General features: G+C 45.4%; 1 protein-coding gene across 3 annotated transcripts in view; it reads left to right on the forward strand.

The window, feature by feature from the left end:
- The window catches only part of slc8a3 (solute carrier family 8 member 3), a 922684-nt gene that overhangs the window by 590987 nt on the left and 307174 nt on the right, over positions 1-24523 (forward strand). For all 3 annotated transcript variants that reach the window (XM_086003608.1, XM_086003609.1, XM_086003607.1), the window contains exons 3-4: positions 5544-5650; positions 18975-18992. In XM_086003608.1, coding sequence (XP_085859734.1) covers positions 5544-5650; positions 18975-18992 — 125 coding nt within the window. The remainder of the gene's footprint in view (positions 1-5543; positions 5651-18974; positions 18993-24523) is intronic.

The following is a 24523-nucleotide window of genomic DNA, read 5'->3' on the forward strand; positions in this document are numbered from 1 at the left end:
CCCTAACACTAAGGGTCAATTTATCATAGCCAATCAACCTAACCCGCACATCTTTGGACTGTGGGAGGAAACCGGAGCACCCGGAGAAAACCCACGCAAACACGGGGAGAATGTGCAAACTCCACACAGACAGTCACCCGTCTGTTTTTTTATATATTTTTATATATTTTTAATCCACACTTTTGGTTTGTGCCTTTTCCTTTTTTTTTTCTCTCCCACATGGCAGCTGTCTTTCATTCTGTTAGCGCATTTCATACTTCATCTAGAGCCATCCTTTGTCTCTTTACTTGTCCTATTACCATCTCATTTCACCTTGAATATCTCTTAATGTCTCTTCACCCCTCCCAGACCTTCCCTTTTGTTCTTTCATCCCCTCCCCCATTTCCCAGCCCCCAAACTTGCATCTTAGCCTGTTTCATTTCCTGCTTTTTTCTCAGTCCTGACGAAGGGTTTCGACCTGAAACGTTAACTCTGTTTCTCTCTCCACGGATGTTGCCCGGCCTGCTGAGTTTTTCCAGCGTTTTCTGTTGTTATATAGGACATGTGTCTCGGCCCATGATTCATTTTTGTGTGTCGCATTCCTGATTTCTGGAGGGCAGCGATTGGAAGCCTTTGTATGGGGAAGTGGGAAGAATGGGTGGAAGAAGGGGAAATTAGAGGATTATTTATTCCAGGATGCAATCTGGGAGAAGATCTCCAGCTCACCTTCCTGCACAGACAGTAACGTGTGGTGACCCAAAAGAAGGGTAAGAAGATAAATTGACAGGAGGGTCAGTAATAATGAATAGATCAATAATAGTAATAATAGTTCTGATTATGTGCAACAACACCATCAATATATTTATGAGGCTTTCTTATAGTGCAGTAAAGGGTAGAAATAGTGAAAGAAAAAATCCATATTTATGATGTTGCTATACATTAGCTTTTATTTATTCATTATTCCTGACCCTTCTGTGAATTTATCTTCCTACCTTCTTTATACGAGTTCCCCAGCTCTGCCATTTTGTAGTAAAATAAATCCCTGCTGTAAGATCAAAAGCTTCAGTTTAATAAAAAGAAATGGGTTAATCTCCAGATTTCAGCATTCAGCCAATAAAACCTTTCCAGTGAATAGCTGCCTTGGTAAATGTGAGTAACATGATTTGTCTTCTGCATTTAAATCCTTCAATGGAAATTAATGTACAGCTTTTGTAAACTAAACTGGGGAATCATTTTTGAATTGGCTACTTGTTTTTCTCCTTTATCTTCATTTAGCATGCCGTCACTTTAATAACTGGTTGATATTGTCCAAACTTAATTTCTCCCAGCATTCTCATCAACCTCCTCCTGTAGAACAACCTCTTTAAAAAGCAAACGATACTCAGGGCATTATCTTTATCAAAACGTGTTTAGCAAACTTTTGTCTCTGTGTTTGCCAAGCGCTGTGAACAGTGCGGTCAGTGGACTAGTCTATCGCATCATGAAAATATGGTAACCTCATCGTGATGATGATACTCTGTGGATGTTTTCTCTCTCTCAGGGACCAAGACAGGCCCGTCTATGGATGTAGATGTTGTTCATCCCCAATACAGGTACTGACACGTTCTTGCTGTTTCGCATTTCTTTGGAAAAGCACTCAGACATGGATCGTGTGTGGTGTTGTCTTGTGCCCTTCTTCCCCCACTTCCCCCTAGATTGGGCTCAATCATCAAGCCTTTTGCTGCACTGACAGCGTGATTGGATACGATCCAACAAATGTGGGACTTTTTTTTCCCTTATTTCAAGCTGATTGCTAGTATCCGCTGTTTTTTTCAGGTAACAGTGTCCTCTCCAAACTGTGGTGTGGAGATGCCGGTGTTGGACTGGGGTGGACAAATGTAAGAAATCACACAACACCAGGTTATAGTCCAACAGCTTTATTTGAAATCACAAGCTTTCGGAGCACTGCTCCGAAAGCTTGTGATTTCAAATAAAGCTGTTGGACTATAACCTGGTGTTGTGTGATTTCTTACATCTCTCCAAACTGGGTGGAAGAATGGGTTAAAACAAGGGCTCTTATTTTACTTTTGAGAACTTGGTGTTAATCAGCCCAGGCTGATGGTTTATGTCTTGGTTTTAAGGGTCCTGTGTCAAATGAGCTTGGATTCACACCTACTGACAACCGGGAGGGAGGCTGAAGATGCCCTACAGCAAAAACTGCCCACAAATTGGCAGTGTGAGGAGGATGGCTGGTGTGGAAGATGGAAATGTCATTGCCGTACAGTAGAGGTGCTCTTTTGAGGTTCTTGCTAAAAAGTATGGCCGTGAAATTGGTCACCTTAGCACAAGCAGTTAAGGCCAGTTTTGGAAGAAAAATGGCAGCCGCCTGGCTTCCGGTGTGGCCCGCGCTGGTCGCTATCTTGGTGAGGACAATAGCGCGGGTGGGACGCGCCTGCACCAGCAGTATGCAGAGAAGGCAGATCGTGAAATCAGTCCATGTGCAACGCTGATTTAACACACGACCTGCCATTTTGGACGTCACCATTCCAAACAACACCCTCTCCTAAACACGCACAGCTGAAAATGCGTTCACCTGCACAAGTGACCCCCACCCCACTGGTGCTATTTAAGTTGTTTTTTTTCTCTTGTACTGGCTCTTGCAGACTTTATATCAACACTGGCTTGCTGGAAGACAAGTTCCAGCTTGTTAAAGTGTGCAGGGGCTGCTGTTGGACGTTGGGAAGGTGTTGGCTGCAACTGACTCTGACTACACCACTTTCTCCCAGTCATGGGGGCTCTTCTTGCAGTCCCCATCATGCTGCAGCATGACAGGGAGATGGAGCAGAGGCAGCAAAGACAAGCTGCTCGCAGAGGGAGGAGGAGGAGGGGGAGGATGATGGTGATGGTGTCTCTTCTTCTACTTATTCCTGTACAGGCTGGGCTGGTGGCAGTTCTTGGGTATCTGAAAGGAGAAAGGCACAGTGGTCAGGTTGTGGTGAGGAGAGGCGAACAATGCAAGATGTGCATGCATACCCCCACTCCCTCACCCCCCACCCCCCGCCTGTTTGACCTTGCTAACTCCAGTTGTGAGCCACCTTGGCCTGCAAGAGAAAGGGAAGTGTGTTAGTGAGTGGGGCAATGTGTTTGGGTGATGTACCTGTCATGGTTGAATAGTTGGCATTGTGTGCAAGGTGTGAAATGTGGTCGTGAGGCTTGCAGCAGTAGTAAATGTGTAAGGGTGAGTTGAAGCTATGATTGTGAGGACGGGTCGTGATTGCTAGAGATGTTGGTAGATAAGTGATGGTGGTGTGGTGCATTGAACAGTGTGTGAGGCTCGTGGCGCATTTAGTGGGATATGGTATTTGAAGATGCATTCACTCACCTTGACCACTCATGTGAGGTCATTAAACTTCTTCCGGCACTGGATCCATGTCCTAGGGAAAGATTGGTGACACTAGTACACTAGGCTGGGGAACACTGAGAGCAGGGAGTGGCAACCAAGGCCATTGCATAACCTTCACCCGCCCACTCAAATGGAATGAATTAAAACACGGACTACGAATTGCCTACTGGCTGGCTACTGTAAAGTCAACACATTGCATCTTTGATGGCTTTGTATAGGTAGGGACCCCCTTGAGTTGCAGCCACCAGCAACATGACCCTGCTGTCACAAGCTATCAGCTCCTTCCAGTTCAGTCTACACTGCCCGCAAAGTGTCAGGACCACCAGTCAAGGAGGCCTGCGGTTAGTGTCATATCAGCCCGTTGCTGAATCCTTGGTGACCACCCACCCCCAGTCTTTAAGTCTGCTTATTGTATACATTTGGTGATTAGCAATGTGAAACACTTGAACATATTCTGACCTGGCTTTGCATGTATAGTGTAGAACAAGGTTAGACTTCATAAATATAAAACAGCCCATATTGATTCTCATTATGTTCCCTGGAACCATTCCCTAGGTATCTGTGCTGAAATTTGGTGTTGACCGATAAGTAAGGATGTTACTTTTCAATTTTTATATTTATTTGTGCTAGTGATAAATCAATGATTAAAATCAACCTTTATTTTGCTTCCTAAATGTGATTGTTTTAGATTCTTGTTATTACTTTTGATGTAAAATGTATTGACTGGTGCTTTATCGGTTCTTTGTAATACAAGGAGCTGTAATTGAATGCCCGATTATTTTGTTTGGTACACTTTTAATCTAAGATCAGAAATGTGGTCATTTACACACAATGGCCTGGAGTGTGTGTGTCTTTTTTCTCTTCATACCTTACCTAAGCCCTGCCAGCTATGCTGGGATACCTCACTCGGAGGGTTATTATATGTCAGCCTGGACACTAAAGTGTCAGCAGGATATTCCACTGTGGGAACATTACAGATGAGCCAGGCTCTGTCCTCAGCCAACACCCATATCCACACGTTCATTTCCCAGCAGTGGGGACTAGGTAGCAGTCAGAAAAAGGACCATAATGAAGGCCTGGAATGAGAGAGGCCTTGCAGCCCATCAAGCCTGCTTCTTCGACAAATGGTATACAACTTTTAATTGATTCCACCCCTCCCGAATAGTTATTCTGAAGATACTCTGCTGTGCAGAAATATAAACCTCTCTATATAAATTATGTATAGAGTTATGGAGGGTGATTAAAAGCCACTAATCGCATCAAGCGATTCACCGTCTGTGATAACACAGAGCAGAGTGTTTATCGTGTTGGTCCAAGATAGCTGGCAGTGCACCACGATACGATTGTAGTGTTGAAATGACGACAGGGTATGTATTAAATATTTATCCTGTAAATTCACTCAGGATCTGGTGATTTCTGACTGCACCAGAACTTCCCAGTCAAATTCCATCCTGGTTATTACAGCTATCCATCTATTATCCAGTATGTACATATCATTGTCTATTAAAGGGAGGCTTATAAAGCAGGTGTTAATATATGCAAAAAGGAGATTATTGCAATTATTAGCTCTTATAAATTAAAGTATATACTTTATGGAAAGTTTAGCACTTTTTGTTCAAGAATTTTTATATTTTAATAATATACATTTTTTTAATGTTCTGAGTGAATATAGGAGTTTTCCATTGTATTATCCCAGCAGTGACCTGCTGAAGGGGAACCTAATAACCATTGTGTTGACTACTGTGTGTTCTGGAGCACTGGCACTTTATTGTCGTAATCCTGAGGAGGCCTTGCGCTGTGGGAGAGTTTGTGATAAAACTGTCAACGCGTTAGTATGAAATGCCTTTGTCTGGCATTTTAACACCGCTATGCACCCACATGTTTCAGACAGAGGAATTTCATACAAACACATCACTGTGTTGGTTACTAACACACAAAATGCATCTGATCACCTGAGTGGAGCTTTCCAAGTTTTGTATGTTGTTTGTCCACAGGTATAGTACAGTTCATCACTGACAGTGTAATCTCTGCTCTGGGCTATAAATGAACTGCCCTTGTTGGACGATACTCACCCATCACTGCACCCATGGTCCTATCCTTCCCTTACCCATCCTTTTTCTCCCACCCACCCCCCTCCCCTTCCTTTCCCGTCCCTTATGACATTATTGTTTTTCATTTGCAGCAAAAGAGCTCAGATCAAAATAATTGATGATGAGGAGTATGAAAAAAACAAGATGTTCTTCATTGAGCTGACGGACCCACGCATGGTGGATATGAGTTCACAGAAAGGTGGAGTACTCGCCAGAATGAGCCACTGCTGAAGGCCCTCCTCTCTCCTCCTTTCTTTCCTTTTCCTCTTATTCCCCCCACCCCTTCTCTTTGTCTTGTTTGACTGCTTGATTCCCAAGAGATATTTAACACTGCTGCACTCTCGCAGTCAGATCTGTCACATGCTGCCCATTTCAATCTTGGCGTATTAGTGAGCTTCTAATCTGGCCCATCGTCACTGCTTCAATAACCTGCCAACGCTGAGCCTTTCTTGCTGACACTGCACCTTTTCCTGTTGCCGACAGCTTGCCTGCTTTTACAGTCTCTTGTGTCCCAGTAGAAAGTAAGGCACATGATCATAGGTCAGTGTGCGGGTCCAGCTTTGGCCCTTGCATGCTAAATAATATGTCCCCTTGATAGAATTGAACTGCTTCAAGCAGAACGGTGCTGTGGAATCCATCCTGTTACTTTTGCAGAATGAATTTTACAGCATGGCTGACAGGGGAGTGCCGTTGCATATTCACGCTGTTTAAACTACGCGAATTGTGACGTTCAGATCTGGGAGGGGGAGACCTGTACAGCTCAACACCATGGTTGTTGCATTACTGGGCTGCCAGCGGTCAGAAAGAAATGGCCGCTGCAGCCTTGGTAGGAGCAGACAAGCAGCACCTCTGGAATCCTCTTCTCCTCTGCTAGCAGGCGCACCACATCATTTATACTAGAGAGTTGCCGTAAAGGTCGAGACCACCTCCACTGGCAACGTTGCACTGTAAAGAGGGCACAAAGGCCTCGACATACAAGGCACGGCATGAAATCAAGACAGTGCATGCCAGCGTTCAATAAACACAGAATGCCAACAAGTGAGCCGTGTCATGGAAACAAACAGAAGAACATTCCTGCCACTATATGGCTGAGCAATAAACAGTGAATAAGGAATCCCATGAAAAAGGAATTTCAGCTCAAAATGAATTTTTCATCACGTATAGACCCACCAAATATCAAATATCAAAACATCACATGGTTTCTGTGTAGTTTCAAACTCCAGATCAAATAACTGAGAGGGAGGATTACATTGACCCGGTGAGGTACATTAGCGGAGGTTGGTGGCCTGGTGTGGGAGTGGTGCATTGAGTAACTCGCAGCACGGGAGTGGTGCATTAAGTAACTCGCAGCACGGGAGTGGTGCATTGAGTAACTCGCAGCACGGGAGTGGTGCATTGAGTAACTCGCAGCACGGGAGTGGTGCATTGAGTAACTCGCAGCACGGGAGTGGTGCATTGAGTAACTCGCAGCACGGGAGTGGTGCATTGAGTAACTCGCAGCACGGGAGTGGTGCATTGAGTAACTCGCAGCACGGGAGTGGTGCATTGAGTAACTCACAGCACCTCGACTGCTCGGTTTATTCTAAAGCTTGGAGCAGGCCAACATGCCTGAGCCTACGTAGTGGAGCTCCAGTGATAATGGTTACACTGTCCATTGCTACAGTATTCCACACTCAGGAGCACTTTCTAGCATAAATAACTCAACCTTGGAAGACCTGATGGCTATCAGCAAATTAAATGCACACAGCAGGATTCCATCACTTTCAGCAAGAGGGGTCGGGGTCTTGACTTGGAGTGGCAGCAGGAAGGGAATTAAAGGAACATGGTAGTGTAGTGGTTATGTTACTGGAGTTGTAAACCAGATGCCTGGGCTAATAATCCGGTAGAACATGAGTTCAAATCTCAGTCTGAGAATTTGAATTTAGTTTTAAAAAAGGATCTGTTTAACCTAGCTGATTCACTAACTTGGGGAAGAAAATGTTACCCGGTCTGGCCTATATGTGACTCCAATCCCATACCAACGTGGTTGGACTTTTAACTGCCCTCTGAAGTGGTCCAGCAAGCCAGCCACCGATTACACGTCCATGCCTGTGAGCTGGCAATGAAACTTTGAGCTTTGGTTGAAACCAGACTGCAATTTGACTGGCCTGGAGAAGCCTTCCAGGGCGAGTGAGGTGGCATTAAAGGCGCCTCATTTGTGGTGGGACGCTTCCCTCTCAAAAAGCCGAGGCCTGTCCCTACCTGTAGGCTATACAATAATAATCACTCAATACATCGGAAGCAACTTCTCTATCTGTCTTGACCGACGGCACATACTGCAACAGGATTTCACCAGGCAAGCATGCAGCCACAGAGGCGTCCAAACAAAAACTGGGTACTTTTTGTTTTGCCCATTTGTCTCGAGTTGTGATTAAGTTGGCTTCAGAGTAAAAGTGCTGCGAGTTTGACACTTGAAGGGCTTGGCAGGTTATGTGACTGGAGCTCTTGCCATTCCTTTGGGGGGGGGGGAAAGCCCAAATTTAGCTCAACACATTCTACTAATAAGCCAAGAAAATGGTGGCATGTGACATCAATCTGGGTGTGCCGCAGGCCGCCTCCCACTAACCGTCAAGCAAGTTTACAAAAAACAAATCGCATGTGTGACTGCAGTGGTTTTGTAGCAACCCATTGTACATGTTCTTTCTTATATCCTTACAGGAAAACCATAAGCGTTAAAATAAATGATGATGAGGAATACGAAAAGCAAGAACATTTCTTCATTGTGCTTGGTGAACCGAAATGGATGAAACGAGGAATATCAGGTGTGAGATCCTGAGACGTAACGGCTTTTTGAGAAAATCTATTATTTTTCCTCCTGTATTCCCGCTCTCACCCTGTTTCGGTCATCTACGCCTAGTGCTTTTTTTGTTTCTCTCCCAGATGACGTGCACTGTATTGCCTCGGCCTAGTTTACTACTGGTACTTATTGTCTCGCTGCCGCAGGGCGTGAGGCTGCTGCTTTATTTCTGTAAGCTGAACTCCAAAGTTCCCGAGGCAATGCACATGTCTTCATTTTCCTGTGATCGGCTTAATCCTGTTGCTCTTTTATTATTCATTTTATAAGAAATTATTATTATAAGATTGGCATCTTTGTGGGACGCTTTCCAGCCATCAGCCATTTACATTCATCACTGAGGAGACAGCATCCCCTCTGTTTGAATGACAAAGAATGTTCTTCAAATATTTTGTAAAGCTCTGTGTGTGTGGGGCTGGGAAAGGGGGGGGGGGTAACTCCAGCAGAATCCCAGAGGCCTTGCAGAGCCACAACCAATTTATTTTCTTAAATTTACTGCAGTGAAGCACTTGTACTGTTTCAATTTACTGCACACAGAATGACAGTGCTATTGTTTGTTACCCGCCCCCCACCTCACATTCCTTCCCTCCCTTCTTGTGGAGAGACGAGAGAAGCTGGGATTGTTCTCCTTAGAGCAGAGAAGGTTATGGGGAGATTTAATAGTTGTGTTGAAAATTATGAGGGTTTTGATAGAGTAGATAGAGAGAAACTGTTTCCACTGGCTGGAGGAATGGTAACCAAAGGACACAGATTTAAGCCTAATTGGCAAAAGAACCAGAGGGGAGATGAGGAGACATTTTTTTATCCAGCAAGTTGTTATGATCTGGAATGCACTGCCTGAAAGGGTGGTGGAAGCAGGTTCAATAATAACTTTCAAAACGAAATTGGATAAATACATGAAGGGGAAAAATAGACAGGACTATGGGGAAGAGCAAGTAAGTGGAACTAATTGGATGAAGCACGATAGGCCAAATGGCTGTATGATTCTGGGTGCTGACTCATGCAGGGGTAAACAGCACCCCCAAGTGAGCATTCTTCATTGAGTGACAGGAGGCTCTTCAAGTACCATTACAACAGCCTCTGGTCTTGCCCTTGCTCAATGCCCACAAAAGGGCATTTTATACTAAAGGTCAGCAATGGCGAGTGACCCCTCACATTACACTGTGAACCCTCGCATTACACTGTGACACCTCGCACTGCACCGTGACCCCTCGCACTGCAGTGTGACCCCTCGCACTGCAGTGTGACCCCTCGCACTGCAGTGTGACCCCTCGCACTGCAGTGTGACCCCTCGCACTGCAGTGTGACCCCTCGCACTGCAGTGTGACCCCTCGCACTGCACCGTGACCCCTCGCACTGCACCGCGACCCCTCGCACTACACCGTGACCCCACGCACTGCAGTGTGACCGCTCGCACTGCACTGTGACCCCTCGCACTGCAGTGTGACCTCTCGCACTACATTGTGACCCCTCACTCTACATTGTGACCCCTCGCACTGCACCGTGACCCCTCACACTGCACCGTGAGCCCTCGCACTGCACCGTAAGCCTTCACACTTCACCGTGACCCCACACACTGCAGTGTGACCCCTCACACTACACTTTGACCCCTCGCACTGCACCGTGACCCCTCGCACTACACAGTGACCCCTCACACTACACAGTGACCCCTCGCATTACACAGTGACCCCTCGCACAACACAGTGACCCCTTGCACTAAACTGTGACCCCTTCGCCTACACCGTGACCGCACGCACTGCAGTGTGACCCCTTGCACTACACAGTGACCCCTCGCACTACACTGTGACCCCTCGCACTACACAGTGACTCCTCGCACTACACAGTGACCCCTCACACTACACCATGACCCCTCACGCTGCACCCTGACCCCTCGCACTGCACCGTGACCCCTTGCACTGCACCGTGACCCCTCGCACTGCAGTGAGACCCCTCGCACTGCAGTGAGACCCCTCGCACTGCAGTGTGACCCCTCGCACTACATTGTGACCCCCACGCACTACACCGTGACCCCACGCACTACACCGTGACCCCTCGCACTACACTGTAACCCTTCGTACTACACTGTGAGTATCATGAGTGGGGTAACAGTGTAGTGCGAGGGTTCACAGTGTAGTGCGAGGGGTCACAGTGTAGTGCGAGGGGTCACAGTGTAGTGCAAGGGGTCACAGTGTAGTGCGAGAGGTCGCAATGCGAGGGGTCACAGTGTAGAGTGAGGGGTCACAGTGTAGTGCAAGGGGTCACAATGTAGTGCGAGGGGTCACAGTGCAGTGCGAGGGGTCACAATGTAGAGCGAGAGGTCGCAGTGCGAGGAGTCACAGTGTAGAGTGAGGGGTCACAGTGCAGTGCGAGGGGTCACAGTGTAGTGCGAGAGGTCGCAGTGCGAGGGGTCACAGTGCAGTGCGAGGGGTCACAATGTAGAGTGAGGGTTCACAGTGTAGTGTGAGGGGCCACAGTGTAGTATGAGGGCTCACGGTGCAGTGCGAAGGTTCACGGTGCAGTGCAAGGGCTCATGGTGCAGTGCGAGGGGTTCACGATGCATTGCGAGGGGTCACGGTGCAGTGCAAGGGGTTCACGGTGCAGTGCGAGGGGTTCACGGTGCATTGCGAGGGGTCATGGTGCATTGCGAGGGGTCACGGTGCAGTGCGAGGGGTCACGGTGCAGTGCGAGGGGTTCACGGTGCAGTGCGAGGGCTCACGGTGCAGTGCGAGGGGTCACGGTGTAGAGCGAGGGGTCACGGAGCAGTGCGAGGGCTCATGGCGCAGTGCGAGGAGTCACGGTGCAGTGCGAGGGGTCACGGTGCAGTGCGAGGTGTCACGGCGCAGAGGGAGGGGTCACGGCGCAGAGGGAGGGGTCACGGTATAGTGCGAGGGGTCACTGTGCAGTGCGAGGGGTCACAGTATAGTGCGAGGGGTCACGCTACATTGCAAGGGGTCACACTGCAGTGTGAGGCGTCGTGGTGCAGAGCGAGGGGTCATGGTGCAGTGCGAGGGGTCACAGTATAGTGCGAGGGGTCACGCTGCAGTGCGAGGGGTCACAGTATAGTGCGAGGGGTCACGCTGCAGTGTGACGGGTCACAGTATGGTGCGAGGGTTCACGCTGCAGTGCGAGGGGTCACGGTGCAGTGCAAGGGGTGACTGTGCAGTGCGAGGGGTCACTGTATAGTGCGAGGGGTCACGCTGCAGTGTGAGGGGTCACGCTGCAGTGCGAGGGGTCACGCTACAGTGCGAGGGGTCACACTGCAGTGCGAGGCCTCATGGTGCAGAGCGAGGGGTCACAGTGCAGTGCGAGGGGTCACAGTATAGTGCGAGGGGTCACGCTGCAGTGCGAGGGATCACAGTATATTCTGATTCAAGACAGCTTGAAGGTCATGGCAACGGCAGTGTCAGCGGCCTGTGTCACTCCTCATACTTTCAGTTACATCCCTACTTCTTTGAAGGCAACTTAATTACTTCTGGATTAAAAGATTAGGTTGCACGGAATATTTTCCATATCCCGTGATTATTAATGCGGTCACTGCCTGGCCAGTGTTGATGGGAATGCACAGTATGTACGCGAGTTGTCTAGAAAGTTTGAAAATGGAAGCCAGACACTGAAAGTCCAGTTTTAAGAACAGAACACATTTTATTCCACTTACTTATTGTCTTAAAATATGGTAGAACTAGCTATTGAAATCATTAATATTTCCAATGAATATTCGTGGCTGCTTGTTAAAAAGCACCCTGCAATATTAACCTCCCATAAAATGTTTTGCCTGATTAAATGCTGTTTACCTTTTAAAAGATGAAATAGTAAATGAACTGCTTGAACAATTTCAAGTTGTGACTTTTAAATGTCAAATTATTTTCCTTTCCTTCCTCACCTCAGAGAGATAACATTCCTGTCCAGGTGATAGTTTTCAGCTTACCTCGTGCTGAATAATAATTACAAAGGGGATGCTGATTCTTTATACACGTTTTCATTTGTGCTTGTGATATGTTTGGTAGGGCTGTCAGCAGTTGAGTACACTTCTTGCCATTTTTTTTGCACTCCTGTTCTGTTGCTGTCCTGCCTGTTGAATGACCAGCTGTGTTGCATTGTGGTTTGGTTGAAGAAGCATGCCAGTGAAGCTCTGAGACTCACCCATGGCAGAAACTACCAGCAAAGTGAAGGCTCTGCAGGTTTGACATAGCAACAGTATCATTCTTGTGATCTACACGAGCCGGATTCAATTACCATGTGAAAATGTAACTTGCAGTGTTTCCCCATCCCAAATCCTTTAACCTTCTCGGTAATTCTGCATCTTTTTAGTTGCTTTGGCAATATGAAGGAAATCAAAAAAAATCTGAGGTGGAAGGGTCACTAATCTTTGTTTATGCATATTGCAAAGATTGCAAAACAATGTCTAAAATATTAAGCACAGACACTGCAGCTTGGCTCACTTTTGACAGCATTTGTTTTAGGGGAATGTAACACACCAAGGTATGCTTTGTGGGGTGGAATCTTACCGTTTAACATAAGCCAGGACCTGATCGCCAGTAATTCCTGAAGAAGTCCATCCACTGTGCCTTTTTTGAATTCTTTTCCTGAAAGCGATCTGGAGTTGTGAGCGTGTGCAGTGCCGGGCCGGGAGCTTGGCTTGCTGCAGCCGATACCTCGGGTTAAGACATGGTAAACGGCTGGGTCACCTCAGGCCATGAGCAGCTCCCAGTAAGCACGTCCCAAACAGAAACTTCTTTCGTAAGTAAGCGGTTTTGGGGTTTTATTTGATTTAAAAGATTGATGCTGCAAATTTTCACTAATGTAGTTCCATGAAGCTATGCATTTCTCCATCCTGTGATTTAAAATTACTATTGGTGGTACAGTATGATATATATGGGTGGTATATATACCAATACATAGGATTTACAGCACAGAAACAGGCCATTCGGCCCAACAAGTCCATGCCGGCGTTTATGCTCCACTCAAGCCTCCTCCCGCCTTTCCTCATCTAACCCTATCAGCATAACCCTCTATTCCTTCTCCCTCATATGCTTATCTAACCGCCCCTTAAATGCATCTTTACTATTTGCTTCAACCACTCCCTGGTAGCGATTTCCACATTCTCACCACTCTCTGGATAAAGACATTTCTTCTGAATTCCCTATTGGATTTCTATACATGCTACTGTGGAATGCTGCAACATGGATTTGATTCCTAGCACCTCCCTAACCCCTGTTCTGCTGAGGTCCTGCTTTCAGCTGTGATGAGGGCAGGTATCTCCCCACTGGGGGAAGGGGAATGAGAGGGAGGGCAGTCGTCAGGTGGCTGCTGCTCCCCACCTCTCAGCAGCTGCCTCAACGGGGGTATAAACAAAGGCTTGGAGCAGATCACTCGCTCACTCCGTTGGTCACGGGTTACGTGACGAACAGCAGTGCAACAGGGTCAGAAATATGAGAAAATACTGAGAAGGTAACATGATCAGATTAAAAATTGCAAATGCTGGAAACCAAAATACAAAAGTGAACATACTGGAACTACAGAGCAAGCCCGGGAGCATTTAAAATGAGAAAAGACAGGTTAATGTTTTGGGTGTAGGCCCTTTGGAGTTATATTGTCATGCACTGAGGTCAGGAAAAGGCAGTTCAGTTGAAGGGTCCACACCCAAAACGTTGAAATGTTTTTTCTATCTGCAGCTACTGAGGGCCCTGCTGTATATTTCCAGTATCTTCTGTTCTTACAAAAAACGGAAAAATTAGCCACTTGTATTAAAGAAAGTTACATACAAACATACAAAAGTGACAGGCAGGAAAAGTCCAGCTGGTCCATCTAGTCCACCCCACACTCACGGTGCCTGGAGTATCATGACTAGACACTTCCTACTTCCCCCCACCACCACTCCATCCCACCACAGCCATGTAATCTCCTGGGAGAGGCAAAAAACCCCAGGGCAAATATGTTTGGTGGGGGGGGGGGGGAGGGAAAATCTGGAAAATTCTTCTCTAAATCCCTCAGGTGATCAAAACCAGTCCAGGAGACCACATGGACCATGTGGACATTTTGGGCCAGATTTTCACTGGCCCATGGAGGCGGGATTGGAGGTGTGTGGGGGGGGGGTTAAAATCTTGAAATCGGGGGCACAAACCCATCCCGCCCCCAACCTGCCTCCATGCCAGTTTCAAAGGAGGCGGATACCCGACCTGTGCTGGGACCCGCCACCCCGAGGCGGGAAGGGGATTAGTGCCAATTAACTGCCTGTTAACAGGTAGTTAACAGGCAGTTTTTAGCCTAATCCCTATTTTTATTGCTGAAGTGTGGGATTCCCGATGGCTCCAAACCACGCCAAGTCAGCGAGGCAGACCGTCGGGCTGAAGGGCTTGGAGGGTTCGAGATGTCCGGTGTTCAGGTGAGTGATGGGTGCATGAGTGCAGAGGTAAGTGTGTTTGGTGTGTTTAAAGAAGTTTTACTTACATTTACTTACCTTTCCAGCCTTCCTTCCTTCAGGTCTCGGGAGTCCCTCATCTCACCGGCACAGAAAGCAGAATGGCCGTGAGCTGTCAAAAATTGCAGCATTCAGCTTTCTGTTCTGGAGAGATCTCTAAATCAGTCTGAGAGGAAGGAATTAACTTGGAGTACAGATTGTCAGTGTTTGACAGCTTCAAACAGCTGTCAAACACTGATATTTCATCTGTCAAAAGCTTTTGACAGATGAAATGTCAATCTGCGACGTCACCTGTTGCTGGGTGGGCCTTATTGGCCTGCTGAGCCCGCTGGGTGGGCTCAATAAGGTCAATCAAGTGAAAATCGTGTGGGTTGGCCACAACTCGATGGAGGCGGGACTACAACCCTGAAAGTTGTGTAATGGGTTTTGGTTTGGGGTTTGTGTCTGGTCAGTCAGTCGTGTGCCTGAGCTGCCCCAGCCCCGTGCGGTTCGAATCGCTTCCCCTTTGGTTCTGACCACCGGACTTATTTACAAGTAGCGACATAGACAAACGAGACCAGTGGTTCGGTGCAAAGAAAAAACAATGTTTATTAAAATAGAGAACAATTACTATACAGAGAAAATCACGATGGATACAGCACAATTACACTTAATGGGGGAGGAGAAACGGACACATCGAGGGAAAATGACCAGAATGACACTTTAGCAATTCTCCTTAACTCCCACCCTTTACATCTATCTAGGTTATCTTGTGATGGGCCAGAAAATTGATGCTCACCAGTCTAGGATGTTGAAACGCCTGCTCCATGCCCTGTTGCCTGCCGATGTCTTAGGTTTTCACCGCCCCAAAGCAGAGATACCCCAAAGCAGAGAGAGAGAGAAATGGCCTCCTGAGGGACTAGTTATACCCTTCCCGGTAGCCCTTATCCCCCGCCAGATCAGCTCATTACTTTTGTCTAATCTGGACGTATTGAAACTCGTACAAAAGGTACCGATCTGGGCCCATCGACCTGGATGGCCGGTAATCGGTTTTAAATGCCTCATCAGTGTTCCCCTTTGTCCAACTGGTTTCATGATGGGGCCATTCAGTCTGAATGCCCCGTTGATCGTTTTGAAGCAGTTGGGTAAACAATGTTGACATCCTCTAAACGAAGGCCTGAATGCAGCCGAGCTTGTCCCACTACATATTGAATAGGCCTTGTCTGCTCTTGATTGTTTGTGCAAACAACCTTGATGGCTTTTAATCAGAGGCCCGAATGCCACTGGGTTTGTTTCTCATGCATAAATGCAGAAGGTCTGTCTGCATTCAAGTTCTGGAAAGTTCCTTCTCACAGTCATCAGAATACAAGCTTGTCAGTCCAAACTGAAACTTACAGGCTTTGGCCATGAGGCTGATCGCAGCCATCTTGTTGAGCCCTGGATTCCAAACTCAGTCCTACCAGGGCTTCTTTAATAAACCAAAAGTAAATCCTCGGGGGAGACATGACATTTGCGAATCCTTTCAGTTGTAGTCCCGCCTCCTACATGCCTCCTCAATGAATATCCAGCCCTTTACGTCTAAGTGATTTGACTGAGTTAATGCACCCAACTGAGTTATTTCAAGATTACTGGGGTTTTAAATGCAGGTAAGTATATTTTACATGGGGCAGGTTTGATAAACCAGCTTGTCTTTTCTATTTTCATATGTCCATATACTTTGTAGCATATTAAATTTGCAGAAGAGAGGCCCCTTTTTAAATTGAAATAGCCAATTAGTCAATTTGGTTCGAGCTAATTAGATGTGTAAGTCTGCATTGTCCAGTCAGCTGACTTCTCTCCCCAGGTCACCATGTCTCTGGGTGCAGTCAATCAAAATTATTCAGATGACAGTTAGCTTAACATAGATCGTTGCATTTATCTTAAACATTTTTTAATTGCACATTAAAACGCTTTATTTTGTTGCTTTCTCCCTTTATTTAAAAAAGTATGGCCAGAGGGCTCAAATAATTACTAAATGGGATATATATTCTGGAGAAGAAATGCAAGCTCCGCCTAGCCATTTTACACTGTGTGTTGTTAGTCAAGCTCCTGTTGTGTATATTTTGTTTTAGGTTGTTGGAAATCCGGCCTGTGTGCGTTGAATTGAATGGATACTGTTGACTCCCCATGGTTTTCTGTTTGACTCATTACCTAATCCCTTTGCACAGCAAACAGTTGCTACAAAAAGCATTTCCTAATAAAATAAGCAATATTAAAAAGACTGTGTAGGAATGCTTTCTTTGATGTGGAACAGGACCTTGGAGGTGGTGTCGTGTTCCCTCATTGCGGGACATGAGAGCCAGTGATTGCAGTGCACTATTAGCAATTCAGACTCCACTCTGAATAAAAGTTTGTTTGATCCATTTGAGTTTTGTGTCCCAAAGCAAAGTTCCAGTATGCGGGATGACTTTTCCTTCATCCTCATTATGCAGATATCCTGATCTAGGCATATTTGTAACATGTGTAATCCTGATCCCAAATTTCCCCAATTACACAATTTGCATTTTAATGCAGCGCCTTATCACATCATGCTCCATGGAATCAATTACTTTGAAGTGCAGTGACTATTAAATATGCCAATCTGCCAGTCATTCTGCATCAGGAACATCACACTAATGAGATGAACGACCAGTTAAACTGTTTCATTTATGATGCAGTATGTTGATAATGTTCAGGATATAGAATATTGTCAAGCTATTGCATCATTGAACTTGAAAATAATATCCAATTGGAAGCCTAATTCTACGGGTATGAACAACAATTTTATACATTTATCTCCTGTCCATCACAAAATTCATCTGCTTCCACCCCCTATAGTATCCTCTGTCCATGTTTTTGTTACCTCCCATCTTCCACCCTGTATAAATTTGAGATCATGCAAAATCCTGCTGCCCATATCCTAACTTGCACCAAGTCCCGTTCAGCCATCACTGCTTTGATCGCTGGCCTGCATTGGCTCCTGCTCCAGTAATGCCTCGAATTTAAAATTGTCATCCTCATATTCAAATTCCACCATGGATTTAACCCTCCCTATCTCTGTAACCTCATCCAGCCCTACAACCCTTCGAGAACTCTGTGTTCAACAGCAACAACAACAACTTGGATTTATATAGCACCTTTAACATTGTAAAACCTCCCAAGGCACTTCACAGGAACGTTATAAAACAAAATTTGACGTCGAGCCACATAAGATATTAGGGCAGATAAGCAAAAGCTTGGTCAAACAGGTAGGTTTTAAGGAACATCTTAAAGGAGGAAAGAGGGGTAGAGAGGTGGAGAGGTTTAGGGAGGGAATTCCAGAGCTTAGGGCCTTGGCGGCTGAAGGCGTGGTCACCAGTGGTGGAGTGATTAAAATCGGGGATGCTCAAGAGGCCAGAATTAGAGGAGCGCAGATATCTTGGAGGGTTGTGGGGCTGGAGGAGATTACAGAGAATGGGAGGGGCGAGGCCATGGAAGCATTTGAAAACAAGGATGAGAATCTTAAAATCAAGGTGTTTCTTAACTGGGAGGCAATGTAGGTCAGCGAGCACAGGGGTGATGAGTGAACAGGACAACTCTGGCCTCTTGTGCATCCCCCACTTCCTTTGCCCCATTATTGCCGGCCGTGCCTTCAGCCGTCTAGGCCGCAAGTTCTGGAATTCCCTCCCCAAACCTCTCCACCTGTCCACCTCTCTCTCATCCTTTAAGACACTCCTTAAATCTACCGCCTTGACCACCTGTCCTAACGTCTCCTTCTATGGCTCGATGTCAATTTTTGTCTGATTATGTTCCTGTGAAGTGCCTTGGGATGTATTACTACGTTAAAGGTGCAATATAAATTCAGCTCCCCCTCCAAAAAAAAAATTGGATTGGGTGGTTGAAACATGTTATAAAAAGCTTCTCAAAGTAATTGCAGACACATTTAGCAGCCAGCTAGGAGATATGCCCCAGTTCAAGTGTAAAATGAATGCCCCCTGCTTTATGCCTTGGTCAGGATGTAATCATATTGCATAATGGCATAATATTTCTTACTGTTCCATATCCTTAAGGTGCTATTTTGGATGCGCTAATGAAATATATTTTAATATATGCTGTGGAAAAGTCACAACAATAAAAACTGGATTAAAATGGCAAACGTTTCAAGCCAAGGAGATGAAATGATTTGAGTGATTGCTCACTGCAGTCCACCTCTTCTGTTCCAAGCAAAATGTAAAGATGCTAACAATTGTACTTGAGATTTGATCCTTTCTCTCTTTTCCTTCTCTTTCTCCACAGCGCTCTTGTTGGCACAGGGTAAGCAGATCTTTCCTGTTTTTTTTTCCTAATGTAATTTTTTAACCCATTCTGCATGAATGTACATGGAGATCTGTTTTGGAGGTGAAAGTTCTGGTAGCAAAGTGACCTTATTTTTAAAAGGTTAGAGTTTATCTTTTTAGAAGTAGGACATCGGTTTCACGCAGGAAGCGTAATGGGCTCGACGCTGAGAATATGGGAGAGATGGACCAAGATCCCACACTGCCGGTGGAACATGGCATGCTGCCTGCACGGATTGGAAAATGGCAGGCACACTACCTCCAATTTTCCGCTCGTGTTTGCCGTGTGCGAGGTTCCCGGCATTGGCACACAGGCTTGAAAAATGTACCCTCCCATGTCTAGGTAACACTCTTTATATTAAGATTAGAAGAAAGAAATTAGCAAATTAATACAAATTTTTGTAAAGTTTCCATTGATGCCTCTCACCATCAAAATCTGCCCCCTTCAGAAAGAGAGCAGGGTGTTGCTTGGTACTGGTTCAGCTGAGAGAGTCCCTGCCATGTTTCTTCCTTCTTTAGCTGGGATGGTGGCAAGGCCCAGGCAGTGAACTTTAACGCAGCCATCAGTGCTGTTCTGTAATCAGTTGCCACAAGCCAGGCTCCTAGAGGGCAGAACAAAATAAAGGATAGACCATAGAAAGGCCATTTAAAAACATAATGGCCCAGAAATTCGGGTCGGGGGCTTCCTGCGGGTGCAAGCCCCTGACCTGCACTTACCTTGCGTGCCGGCCGTTGAGCTGTGGGCCCCCATGGAATTCCGATCCGGGGCCTGGTCCAGCTGCCGGCGCACAGTGCTTGCGTATCCCAGGGGCGCAGTTAGTTCGATGCGTCCCCTGGGATCACGTGGGCCATGGGCAGCCAATCGGAGCAGGGAATGCTCCATTCATAAGTCTGACAGGAAGTGCTGTCAAGACTTATAAATACTACGGCCCCAAAATAGCACTAAACCTTCAAATAATTTTTTTTTTAATCAAATTTTTTAACTAAACTATAAATTACATGAAATAACTATTTTAAACAATAATTTAAATTTTTGGAAAAAATAATTTTATATTCTAACGGGGCTAAAAATAAACTTACCTTGCTTTAAAGTATTTAAAAATAATAAACCTGTGGAAAAAATGTTTTAATTTTAATTAATTCACCACTTACCTTGTAAAAAGCAGGCCTTATGCCTGCTTTTTATATGTGTAAATTCTGCAGGCTTACCCTCACGGAAAAACCTGTAAAAAAAACCTAAGTTTGATGCGTGCGCGCAGCCTCCCCCACGCACGCGTTCGACCTCTGAACCTCTTCGTTCAGAGGAACGGAAGTGCCGGTTTCCCGCGCATGTGCAGTGCATGCAGGAAACCGGCACTTCCATCGGGCCTACGGGTGAGTACTCTGTGCGTACTCACCCGTGGAGACCCGAATTTCTGGGCCTACCTTTTAGGAGCAGGAAAAAAACATTAGGTCCAATCCCACTTGTCACCATATCGATCAACCCCTTCTACCTCCAGAAATGAATCTACAGGAAACTTTCGATTATCCGGCCCCTAAATATCCAGAAATGTCAGTTAACCGGCAAAATTCAGGAGTAGGTTCAGGTAACTTTTGTTACTTTTATTACTTTTTTTACTCCATTTGTTGCTGTGCAAGGGTGTAGCTGCAGCTGTTGCTAAGCTACAGAGACGCTTGCAACTTGTGCCGATTGTTCTGAAGCTGTAAGCAACAGGGTTTGTTGCTTTATACGGAGCTCGGAGCTCCGTATCTTTTACTATAGCGTTCGGTTATCCGGAATTGTTGATGAACCGGCACCACGTCGGTCCCATCCGTGCCGGATAACAGAACGTTTCCTGTAATTGTCTCTTGAAACCATTTACATTGCCTGCTTCAATGCAATTTTCCCACTGATTATATACAGTTGGCTATATTGTGGACTCTACATAACCAGGTATAGATGTGACTATAATATATATTTGACATTAAAGAAAATGTTTCTTATGATGATATAACCCAAAATGCCAAGATTGTAATTTATTTAGGTTTAGTCCTATATTTATCTCCTAAAGTGACTCATGAGTCACACTGGGTTGAAATTGCACTATTAACAACAGATTTGTTTATTTTAAATGGGTTAACTACTGGCTTAAAATAGCAGATAAAGGAATTTGACATTAACATATTTGTTATAATACTGCACTGCACAATTTCAACCAAAATGGCTTTAAAATCATCTTGAGATCTTCATTTACATTCGTGGATTATTTAGTCCTCCTCACTGGTCTTTGCATCATTGTTTATTTCTGATTTATAATTTATAATTCTGATTTATTCTGATTTTCTGAGAAGACCATGGTTTGGAAAAAGTCAGACTGTGGATAATAGCTTGTTCATTGTGCAATTCATACCTAAATGAATGATGTAGTGAATGGATTCTAATGCTAGTACTTCTGGTCTCCTGTGTACTTGTTTTGGTGCTATACATTACATAACTCAGTGATTTTATCCCTGCATGAGATACATATTTCGGGAGAGGCTTAGTTGAAAGCAACATTTTTCTTTGTTGAGTTATTCTGTGTGAGCTTCATTGAAATGCATTCTGTGGAACTCATTGCCACAGAGGGCAGTGTACGCCAGCTCATTAAATATATTTAAGAGGGAATTAGATATATTTCTACGGGCAAAAGGGGTTAAGGGTTACGGAGAGAAGGCGGGGACGGGATACTGAATTAAAGGATCAGCCATGATCTCATTAAATGGCGGAGCAGGCACGAAGGGCCGAATGGCCTACTCCTGCTCCTATCTTCTATGTATCTATGTATCTATGAAAGCCAACAGCGCTCTTGCTATCAGCCGATCCAATAGAATAGGTTTAGATTTCTTGCTTCACATCTCCTTGACTGTGGGGAACACCAGCCAGGCCTGCCACTCAAGTCATCTAGCAATATGTGTTATGAGCTTCATGACCTCTCAGCCAGGCTGCAGCAGAGGAAAGGACGGTGAAGATGGGGAACATGCATTCCTCTATACAAGAGCAAGACCAGCCTTCTCACATTGAGAATGATCCAGGTGATTTTCTTCTTGTATCTACGCCAGGTGTAACTATTTCCAACTCTTTCCCTCAACTATGGTACATTCGTAAATGAGGGTTATAAATTTAAGATCAGCACCAGAAACAGAAAGGTGGAGATCAAAAGAAATATTTTTATTCAATGGATTGAAAGGTGAAGTGATGCATTTTGGATTAGGCAGAGTCAATATGGTTTTATGAAAGGGAAATTGTGTTTGACAAATCTATTAGAGTTTTTTGAGGATGTAACTATAGGGTAGTTAAAGGGGAACCAGTGAATGTAGTATATTTGGATTTTCAAAAGGCATTCGATAAGGTGCCACATGGAGTGTTGTTACACAAGATATGGGCTCATGGGGTTGGGGGTAATATACCAGCATGGATAGAGCATTGGTTAAAGGAAAGAAAACAGAGAGTAGGAATAAACAGGTCATTTTCAGCTGGGAAGGCTGTTACTATGGGGTGTCGCAAGGATCAGTACTGCGGCTTCAGCTATTTACAATCTATATTAATGACTTAGATGAAGGGACCGAGTGTAATGTATCCAAGTTTGCTGATGATACAAAGCTAGCTGGAAAAGTAAGCTGTGAGGAGGACACAGAGTCAGGTTAAGCGAGTGGGCAAGAAGGTGGCAGATGGAGTATAATGTGGGGAAATGTGGTTATTCACTTTGGTAGGAAGAATAGAAAAACAGAATATTTTTTTAAATGGTGAGTAACTCTTAAATGTTGGTGTCCTTGTACATGAAACACAGAAAGTTAACCTGCAGGTACAGCAAGCAATTAGGAAGGCAAATGGTATGTTGGCCTGTATTGCAAGGGGGTTGGAGTTAAAGAGTAAGGAAGTTTTGCTGCAACTGTACAGGGCTTTGAGACCACACCTGGAGTACTGTGCACAGTTTTGATCTCTGTACCTAAAATAGGATATGCAGCAAAGGTTCACTAGATTAATTTCTGGGATGAGAGGGTTGTCCTATGAGAAGAGATTGAGTAGATTGGACCTATACTGTCTGGAGTTTAGAAGAATGAAAGGTGATCTCATTGAAACATATACGATTCTGAGAGAGCTTGACAGAGTAGGTGCTGAGGGGGATGGATGTTAAATTGACTGGCCTGTAATTGCCAGGTTTATCCTTCTTCCATTTTTTTGAACAAGGGTGTAACATTTGCAATCCTCTAGTCCTTTGGCACCACCCATTAGGAAACATTTTTTTACGCAGGGAGTTGTTATGATCGCGAATGCACTGCATGAAAGGGTGGTGGAAGCAGATTCAAGAGTCAGTTTAACGTCAGTGGTGGGGAAGCTTTCAGAAACCATAGTCCGGGAGAAAATGAATGGCCACTTGGACAAGCATGGAATAATAAAGGAGAGCCAGCATGGATTTGTGAAGGGAAAATCGTGTTTGGCTAACTTGATTGAGTTTTTTGATGAGGTAACAGAGAGGGTGGTTGAGGGCAGTGCAGTTGATGTTGTGTATATGGACTTCCAAAAGGCATTTGATAAAGTACTACCTATTAAGCTTGTTAGCAAAGTTGAAGCCTATGGGATAAAAGGTGCAGTAGCAGTGTGGATACAAAATTGGCTAAAGGATAGAAAACAGAGAGTTGTGGTGAATGGCTGTTTTTTGGACTGGAGGGAGGTTTGCAGTGGCTTTCCCGATAATTCAATAATAGGACCACTGCTATTTTGATATACATTGATGACTTGGACTTGGAGGGTACAGGGCCCAATTTCAAAATTTGCAGATGATACGAAACTTGGAAATGTAGTAAACATTGAGGAAAATAGGAATAGACTTCAAGATGACATAGACAGGCTGGTGGAATGGGTATACACATGGCAGATGAAATTCAATGCACAAAAGTGTGAGGGGATACATTTGGTAGGAAAAATGAGGAAAGCCCATGCATACTAAATGGTGCAATTTTAAAGGTGGTGCAAGAACAGAGAGACCTGAGGGTGTTTGTGCACAAATCTTTGAATGTGGCAGGACAGGTTAACAAAGCAGTTAATAAAGCATATGGGATCCTGGGCTTTATAATAGAGACATCGGGCAGGATTTTCATTGGGCCGTGGAGGCGGGATTGGAGGCATGTGGGGGATTAAAATCCCGAAATCGGGGGGCACGAACCCATCCTGCCCCCAACCCGCCTCCATGCCAGTTTCAAAGGAGGCAGGTACCTGACCCGCACTGGGACCCTCCTCCCCGAGGCGGGAAGGGGATTAGTGCCAATTAACTGCCTGTTAACAGGTAGTTAACAGGCAGTTTTTAGCCTAATCCCTATTTTCATTGTTGAAATGTGGGATTCCCGATGGCTCCAAACTACGCCAAGTTAGCGAGGCGGGCCGTCAGGATGAAGGGCTTGGAGGGGTCGAGATGTCCGGTGTTCAGGTGAGTGATGGGTGCATGAGTGCAGAGGTAAGTGTGTTTGGTCTGTGTAAAGAGTTTAAAGAAGTTC

The sequence above is a fragment of the Somniosus microcephalus genome, chromosome 12 (genome assembly GCF_052327205.1).
Source record: "Somniosus microcephalus isolate GS21.2 chromosome 12, FLI_Smic_1.0, whole genome shotgun sequence".
NCBI classification, from domain to species: Eukaryota; Metazoa; Chordata; class Chondrichthyes; order Squaliformes; family Somniosidae; genus Somniosus; species Somniosus microcephalus.